This window comes from Lasioglossum baleicum, chromosome 12, assembly GCF_051020765.1.
Source record: "Lasioglossum baleicum chromosome 12, iyLasBale1, whole genome shotgun sequence".
Lineage (NCBI taxonomy): Eukaryota > Metazoa > Arthropoda > Insecta > Hymenoptera > Halictidae > Lasioglossum > Lasioglossum baleicum.
In genome coordinates, this window is record NC_134940.1 from 14,603,942 (window position 1) to 14,612,876 (window position 8,935).

The following is an 8,935-nucleotide window of genomic DNA, read 5'->3' on the forward strand; positions in this document are numbered from 1 at the left end:
TTGAAGTATTTAAAGCTCAAAACGAGATTAAGTTCAAATTCATATCAGATGCACATTTTTTACCCATAAAGATCTATGTACTTCTTTTATAATTTTCATGCCCAGTAGAAATGTTTAGATGTTCGGTTCCTTACATGTGACTTCGTATAATTCTTTGTATGCTCTAGTAAATACTTACAATAATATTTTATCATTTTTCAAAAAGGTTTTATATTTTTATTCACAGTCTTTGTGGAAGAAATTAATATGAGTACATTTTACTTAAAAACAAAATTCATTGTAGATAACTACAAAATGAACTCACATATTGCTGATGGTCTCTTTCTAAATTTATTAGTCTCTGTAGCACATCTATGTGTTCCTGTTTAATATTTTTATCATTTATTCGCTTTTTTACCTCTTCTACAGCTTTGTTCATGTATGGTAAGTTGAATTCAAGTGCTTCATTTATTACCTTTTTAGCCTTACTTTCTATAGCCACATCAGTGCTTACCCCTACATTTTTCGCAACTTCTGTGTTACTTTCACTATTTTTCTTCTTCTTTTTCTTTCTCTTCTTTGTAACAGGTGTTTCAGGGATGTCTGTATGTTCTTGTTGTAAACTAGATGTTGCTGGTGCATTATTATTTTTTACAGTTTCTCTGTTTTCTTCAGAGTTATTGTCATTGCTTTGTATTAATGTACAAGATGTATGTTTTATCTGATTATTGCCAGATTGGTGCGATATTGTACCGACTATTGGCGTATTAATTAAATTTGGTTGCCAAATTCTTTCTTGAATCTGATTTGTCGTATTTTCCACTTTATCATTAGTTGAGGTGTCGTTATTACACTGAAGTTGTACTGTTTCTATGGGATAAGTAGCCTTACTTTCAGAAACAGTATTACTAGAATCTCCTACATGACATCTTCCAGTAGGAACACCTGTGTTAGTTCTTGTAACATTGTCATTTCGTTGAACATTACTAGTTGCTGAAATCGTTTCAGTAGATGTACATATAGGTACTTTTTTGTTTTGTTCCTGAGTAACATTTTCGTTAGATACCCAAATAGGTATTATATTACTATGTTCCTGAATATCATTTTTATTAGATGTACAAACAGATGTTCTCTTGATTTGTTCTTGACTAACATTTTCCGTAGATGTGCAAGTCGCTATCATCTTGCTTTGTTCCTGAATAGCATTTCCAGTAGTTGTACAAGCAGGTAATCTCTTGTTCTGTTCCTGAGTAATACTTGCAGTAGGTGCACAAGGAAGTATTTTCCCACTTTGTTCTCGAATAATGTTTGGTGAAGTTGTACTGCTATTTTTTGGATTTTGTTTTCCAGTTTTCTTCTGTTTTAGTGGAGTCATGTTTAGGTTGTAGCTTTGTAAAAATAGTGCATATGGATCAAGTTTCTTTCTCTGTTTCTTACTTCTCGGCATAGGTTGTTGTTTATATTTTATAAATAAGACTTTCATCTCTTTATCTGTTAATGTACGCGGCAAATATATTTCATTGTAGATGTGTATACATCGTAAATATACCTTATCAGTGAAGACAAATGTCTTTGGTTTCTTGCGTAAACTTTTCTTGACCCTTTTAGTGATTTGCCTAAGTGTCTCTGGCCAGCGACTTACTTTGATGTTATAAATATTCAGTAACTTACTCCGTAAACGCAATATTCTATCAGTAGTAGTATGTAATATAGAAGGATCAGTGATACTAGTCAGTGTTGATTTTAATGTTTTTATCTCATTAGACAGAGTATGAGGGTTGTCTGCAGTCTTTAGCATTTCTTCCCATTTCATATAGAAAACATGTAACAGTTTCTCTACATCGCGTGGAATATTTACGTGCACTTTTAACAATCGTTTGTCTTCGTCAGTTAGTTTCAACCAATAAATGAAAATTTCTTGTATGTATCCTACATGACCAGTGAATGATCGTATTCTTATGAACAATGCTTTGTTCTTGGTACGATATATTACTAAATCAAACGGGACTATCTTTATCAATTCGTGCAGAAAAATCGGAGGGAATTCATCTTTCAAAAAATTATCCGTTTTAAAATATAAGTCACCGTCTAATTCTTTATGTCCTATTTGGCCATTAGGTGCCGACGTTTTAAAAGAGCCATACCTATATAAAATAGAGGAATATTGAACGTCACCTAATCCTTCTGGAATTATTATATTCTTAGTTTTCTCTTTTTTGGTTTTCGGGTCAGACAATGGTATCACGTCTTCACTTGCACTGTTTCTTCTTTCCTCATTTCCCTCCATGTAGTTTGTTACAAATGCTGGTGTTGGAAAGTGTTGAGACCACCGATAGTCGTGGCATGTAGAGGAGTCGTGTCCACGCCTGGTACAATTACAACAGTAAAGCAGATCTGCAGGTTTCATAACTTCAGACAAATTTTCTGGAACGTGTATTTCAGAATTCTGTGTCTGAAATAACAAAGATTAATGAAAAACCTCGTAATTTCCGTATGTCGAAGATTTATTGTCCGCACGCCGAGAGCTGGCAGTGGCGTCAGGCAGTGGGGTGCAGGGGATCTGAGAGTCCCCACTCTTGACGCCAGGCTGCGGATCCCACTCTTACGCTAGGAACTTACGGAACGCTAGACATATACAGCTTGTCAAATCTAGCTGTACGGCTGAATGTCCCCCGCAAGGGGAAATCTTTGTATTTGTTTGCCCATTCCTATGTTTTGGTCAGCCGCACAGCTAGATTTGACAAGCTGTAGAAGTTTAGCGTCGCCACATCGCTCTGTTGCAGTCACACTTAATACGCTCGTTTACTGTCTTCGCCAATGTAGCGCGTAGTAGGAATATCACGTGGTACCCACAAGTTTCTCTCTGCCAACTCTCGGCGTGCGGATTATGTATTGAGTAAAAAAGAAAAAGAAAAACTAACTGTCTGATGAAACCGTCTCCAATGATCAGGGCATTCTGTTGACTTGTGTCCTATGGCTCTACACATGTCACAATATAATGTGCGACAAAATTCACAAGTTTTTCTAAACGTACCTTGCTTTTTACCACACTGCAAAGGAATAATATGTAATTATAAGATTATATAATGTAATATATTCCATATGAAATATATTCGAACCGTGAGGCACATTTTTTGAGGACATCGTGTTTCTGTGTGTCCTTGAGTACCACACATATAACAGCGAGGAGGTTTTCTAGGTAGTGTACAATGGTATGTTTGGTGGCCCACGTCGTTACAATTATTACACTTAACGTTCCAGAAGCGTTTCCTCCTCGCGAAATTCGGCATCAAGTCCTCGTCTAAGATAGCCCACAGTCTCGGATCCTCTGTAATTCATGAAAAGTATAAATTATAATAAAGACTCGCACCCTTCTAATATCAACACTGGATAACATTACGGTAGTTATCGCTTTAGAAAGGTTTGACAATCTTAAATCTGGCGATCTTAAAAATAATGTAGAAACTTTTAAAAACGTACTTGACATTTTACTTTGTATAGCTTTAATATTAAAATTTTCTTGACCTCGTGATTCATTATAGAAGGCTTTAATTTTTTCAGACATCGGACGGAAGAAATAATCTCTCCAAACTGTTTCAGTTTTATCCTTGTCTCCATGTTGATCGGTATATACTTCAGAAGGTGTATCTTTACTATACGACTGTTTTTTCTGTTTTGCATTGACAGAACACTCATTGTCATTCTCTCTGTGCCTTTTTCTGCTCGAACTTGGTTGATGAGAAATTTCTAAATTTGTTACATCTTCCATAGAGGTAACCAATTTATCCTTATCTCTATCAAACACAACATTACTACTACAAGAAGGTACCGCTGGAACACGAAACTCTGGTACGTTATCTTTTTCGCTGCTAGACAATGATTTTCTAGTCTCATTAAGATTTTTATTACACGTTTTGCTCATTGAAGCAGATTTCTTCTCCTCAGAGTCATTTTTATTCTTATCGTGACACTCTCCTGATTTGTTTTGTACAGTTTTACTCATTTCCTTTATTTCTGTTATACTTGATGCACCTTTTTGGACTTCGGAGCAATTTAAAACTATATCTTCTGTTATATTGTATATTAATCTATCTTTAGAAGAATTTGTCTTTCTTAAACTAGTATGTGACACTTTTTTATTAATTTCATCTTCAACTATAAATGAGCATTCATCTGAATCATCGTTATTACTTAATGCATCTGAATCATCCGAATCTTGTAAATTTATAACAGGTGGTTGAGGTTTTGGTGGAATTGGTACTTCGAAAATAGATTGTTCAGAATCAGTTTCTGTATCTGACGATAACATTATCTCGTCTTCGAAAAAGTCACTCGCTTTCCACTGCTTATCATTCTTTGTATATACATTATATTTCGAGTCTGTTTCTGTTTCACTTGTAGAATTTGTGCGTATATTGGATGTAATCTCCTCTTTTTTTTCCTTAATTCCTTCTTCGCATTCCTTTTCTTTCAAATTCATTTCTTTTTCTTCTTTCCATTTTTGTAATTCTAGTTGTAACTGTTCATATTTTTGTTGGTATAACTCGTTGATAAACAATTTTGAAAATTCATACCTATTAAGTATATTGTCGTGATGAACATCATGTCTTACAAAACTTAATTCTTCTTCCTGGATATTTTCACCCGTATCATCAACACTAGATTTTAAATGAGATCCGGTTGCAGATTCATTTATTTCAAAATTTGAATTTGTAGTTTCTAATTCTACTTCACCTTCTTCTGCTTCTGGTTTGATAGAAACATCTCTACTTGTATTAGAAGAAATCGAGCGATCGATAACTTCTACTCTCTGACTTACAGATCCTTTGCCACCTTGTGAAATAACATTTTCTTGAAGATGTTTTAATGTATGGAATACATTCGAATTGCTTTTACTATCTTTATCTGATACTTCAGTTTGGTTTCCACTGCAGATAGACTTAACATTAGATTTATTATCTTCCTCCGCTAATACTGGGTCAGTTGTTATGTAATTATTCTCATAATTTCTCGTAACATCTTTCCGAGCATTGTCACTAAATGTTCTACTACTGTCCACTTTGTTACAAAACCCTTCATTACCAGTATTAGGAGGTTCAAATTTAATGCTTGGTTTTGTATCTACATTTTCTACGTCATTTGACGCATAGTAAATTTTAGAGTATAAGTGGGATTGTAAATCACGATTAGCTTCTTCGTCATCGCTATTTTCGGCTTTACAATAATCTGCAACAGTCAAAGTAACTCATTAGAGTTACTATTATATAAAAAGAAACAGTAAAGGTTATAATGTAGTGTTCTCACCCCGAAATGCATCGTCTTCCATATTTGATTATTCGATACATAAAGCTATTTTATATTACAATATTTTAAAGACAACACATGGAAAAGAAACAAGGGTTATTGTTGTGGTTTTAAGAACAGAATCATGTATTCTTAAAAATCACATGTGCTTACATGGTGTCTGTAAACTTTCGTTTTTATGCCGCAATTATACCTAGTATCATCGCGATAACACAGTTTGTTCTCTACATTAGCAATCCACAGGTTTTGTTCTGCTATAGGCAAAAATAAGAAACAAAGATTTCAGTCAGTGATGCCAGGTGTAAGTGAGGTGTAAGGAAAAAATTAAAGTGTAAGCAAGTGTAAGTAGGACATAGAACGCTCTCTGTCTGTAGAAAGCGCTGATGAAATCATAGACTTATAGAGATTATAGACTGCGCGGCTTCTATGAAGCGCTAAAGCCTACAATGGCGGCCGGTGGGATCTCTATCTCACTCGCACACCGGTAGTTGGTGGGGGCGCAGCGAGCCAGTCAACTCTCACTTCCTACGCACTCTCCACTTTCATTGGGCGAATCTCTCCCCACCAACTTGTCAATTAGAAAGAGAGCGCGATCCCATTGGCTATTGCTCTCTCTCCCACTCTTTATACCCCGCGCCACCATTGTAGGCTTTAGCGCTTCGTACAGGCCGCGCAGTCTATCTTGGTCTATCTCTATAAGTCTATGAGCCAATTGAACCGCCATTGTTGTTGTGTTTTGCTCTAATAGCAAAACTAACAGTTCTATAGAGAGAAAAACTTTATTTTTCAATAATGCTGAATGCTATGTACACAATTTCTGTGAGTTGTGGAGTCGCCACATTATGCATTGCTCATTGCTCTTCACAATGTTACTGTATTCTTTGTGTGCATAATAAGACTTTGTATATTTATTTACGACAATGATTTGTCTGTATTAAATAGACATACAAATAGCGATTGATTTTTAAGGATAATATATAAAAATTTCGTTGTGCTTTTTATCAGAGAGGATACTCTGTTTTTATATTTATAACAATTTGTAATAACCTTTCTGGGTTTATACTGGTTTATACCCCTAGATCTCCCTAGTTCAGAGACGACTGATACGGGAAAATTCGGCGGTAGTGTGGCCAATCAGGATCTTCTATAGTTCGCGATCAGTGCAGTTGATAAATGAAGGATTTGTGTTTGTCAAGGTAGTTTTGTTTACGCGTAAATTTTCACTCGGTATCAATTTCGCGCGCGTTTTGTGTGTGCTAAGAGGTAGATGAAGGTGCGTAACAGTTTCCCTCAGGTTTCGTATTAAATTCGAAAGGTATGGAAATTCTCGACTTGGAGAAATGTATTGTAATGCGAACGCTTGTCGTACGGAACATACGAACTATGTAGGGAAGAACGATCGTTAAAAAATGGAAAACTATACAAACTGCCACTTAAATTTTGCATTAACAACTTTGTAATCTTTCTTCATGGATTCTGTCGAAATAAAAAGTGAGGTTATCTTGGGTACATCGGACAGTCTTGTAATCTACATTTTTACTCATAGGTTATGAAATCACTTATAGTTACTCACAAAATTTAGCATACATTTATGAAAAGAAGAAATTGAATAATTGAGATAGGCTCTGTATAATTTTCTTATTAATTGAACCGAGTCAAATAGGTTGGTTTGTAGTGGAAAAGACAAGTTTTTTCACACAGGTTTTATTATTTAATGATTTGTTAAATATTCTATAAATCAGCATATTTTTTAGGTATATCTATTTTTTCTTATCTATCTATTTTTCTATGACATACTGTATTACATGAAATTGCGATATAGTGCTTGTAACAGTATAAAATTGTTTACTTGCAATCATGTGTTTGACATTAATTTTGATTAACCTATACTTTATTGAATTCTACTTTGTTGTTGTTATATTCTTCATTCTGTTTTAATTCAATACGTTCCACGATGCTTCAGTATTACAAACTATTCAACATGTTTCAAGCATTTTATGTTTAACATTTATATAAAAAAGTATATTTTTTTTAGGTACAAGTACTTATTTTTCGTTACCTCAATATCATTTTTAGAATGTATGGAAAATTAAATGGAATGTAACTCAAAACATTGCACATTGATTCCTTGTAGGGAATTTCCATACAACATTGTTCTAGAAGAGATATATAGAAACATATAGTTGGAAAATTGCTAATTTTTATACAGTTATGTCTATAGAATACTATTTCACTTTTTCTACTCTTCGCTTCCAATAACACTATTTAATTATTTCAATTAAGTATTAGTTTTCTCAGATGTCTCCAATTGTTTTTATACATTATGAAGTCATAATTTTATATTCAGTGCATATTAAATTTTATGAGTAACTGCACACATAAAATTAAATGTGAAATAGTATAACTTTTGTTCAATTTAAATGAAAAAAATCCTGTTAGTTTTTAATAGTAAAATATATAATAATTATCATACAACTATGTTTAATTGGAAGCCTTAAAAACATATGTTATATTTCATTTAAAATTAACAGGATTTTCCAATTGATCTAATAGGGTAAATAGTTTAATTATTTATTGATAGACTAGAGAAATGTGTTTAATATTAACATTATGCTATTATATTCAATAGTTTATTCGATTAGACTTTCCTATCAATTTAAATTATCATTTGTTTACTGTTCATATAACTTGAAATAACTTCCTTTATATTGTACCCTGGTGATATTCTAATTTTCTGAATCCCGCTGAAGTTAGTGAAGAATTTTCAGTTTTCAAAACCGTGTATCTTATTTCGTAAATAGAATTGCATTTAATACAAATTTTACATTATGTTTATTAATTTCCCAACGAAATTTTACTTAGAATTTTATAAAATCAACGGAAATCTTCAAAAATATATAATTTATATTGGTTATACCATTTGCATAGTTCTGATTTGATGTGTCGCACTTGAATCACGTTTAGGGATACATTGAAGTATTATAGTTGTAGAGTATTTCGAAAATAGGGTATGGCTTTCATATAATTATAACAGAAACTAATTAAATTATTTCAGTATTTAAGATGTCCCGCAATCACAAGGACAAATATGAAAACTCTAACCCACGTCGTACTCACACTTTCATGTCCACGGAGGATGCAAACTCTGGGAAGAAATCTTATTGGCCGGAGTTGGAGATAACAGGCAGTATAAGAAATCTGAGTCCGAACTTATGGCAGTTAACACATCTGACAGCATTATATCTCAATGATAATAGTTTGCAAAGGATACCAGCTGAGATTGGTCGGATGGCTAACTTGCGTGCTTTAGATCTCAGTAGCAACAAATTACGTAGTTTGCCAGCAGAACTGGGGGACCTCATCTACCTCAGGTATAATTTCCATTTGCTTCATATAATTAGACAAATCTTTAAGTAATTATACAAAACCAAAGTAACAATATTTTTGATTGTAAATTCATTTGTTGTTTCAGGGAGTTATTATTGAATCAAAATTACCTTCGAGTGTTACCGTACGAATTAGGAAAGTTGTTCCAATTGAAAGTGCTTGGACTGCAGGGTAATCCGCTCAGCAAAGAAGTGATGGCATTGTATGGTGAACCTTCAGGGACTAGCAAGCTGCTTTCGTACATGTTGGACAACTTACAAGGTAT

The 8,935-nt window shown here is 33.7% G+C and overlaps 2 protein-coding genes across 10 annotated transcripts in view; one reads left to right on the top strand and one right to left on the bottom strand.

Moving 5' to 3' along the window:
- Positions 1-170: 170 nt before the first annotated feature.
- LOC143213938 (uncharacterized) lies at positions 171-5,653 on the bottom strand. Of its 3 annotated transcripts, XM_076434318.1 has the most exons (6): positions 5,437-5,652; positions 5,284-5,328; positions 3,460-5,205; positions 3,099-3,307; positions 2,901-3,029; positions 171-2,431 (listed from the first exon to the last, which is right to left on the bottom strand). In XM_076434318.1, exons 2-6 carry the CDS (start codon positions 5,303-5,305, stop codon positions 275-277), a joined length of 4,263 nt encoding a protein of 1,420 aa, XP_076290433.1. In that variant the 5' UTR covers positions 5,306-5,328; positions 5,437-5,652; the 3' UTR covers positions 171-274. The 3 variants fall into 3 exon arrangements, with proteins under 3 accessions (XP_076290433.1, XP_076290434.1, XP_076290432.1); XM_076434319.1 differs by having other exon boundaries at positions 3,505-5,205; positions 5,284-5,653; XM_076434317.1 differs by having other exon boundaries at positions 5,284-5,652.
- Positions 5,654-6,399: 746 nt separating this feature from the next.
- Positions 6,400-8,935, top strand: part of LOC143214010 (CCR4-NOT transcription complex subunit 6-like) — a 591,839-nt gene continuing 589,303 nt past the window's right edge. For 2 of the 7 annotated variants that reach the window (XM_076434479.1, XM_076434480.1), the window contains exons 1-3: positions 6,422-6,598; positions 8,339-8,654; positions 8,756-8,931. In XM_076434479.1, the coding sequence (XP_076290594.1) occupies positions 8,347-8,654; positions 8,756-8,931 (484 nt within the window). In that variant the 5' untranslated portion in view covers positions 6,422-6,598; positions 8,339-8,346. Of the gene's footprint in view, positions 6,599-8,338; positions 8,655-8,755; positions 8,932-8,935 lie in introns of all 7 variants that reach the window. The other 5 variants (XM_076434476.1, XM_076434475.1, XM_076434478.1 and 2 more) reach the window with 5 other exon arrangements.

Bases quoted from the DNA above. Each gene is read 5' to 3' on its own strand.
- LOC143213938 (XM_076434318.1), bottom strand. From the start codon at position 5,305: ATGGAAGACGATGCATTTCGGG. The intron at 3,030-3,098 runs GTTCGAATATAT...ATTCCTTTGCAG, and splicing joins CTCAAAAAATGTGCCTCACG to TGTGGTAAAAAGCAAGGTAC. The intron at 2,432-2,900 runs GTTAGTTTTTCT...TTGTTATTTCAG, and splicing joins GGAGACGGTTTCATCAGACA to ACACAGAATTCTGAAATACA.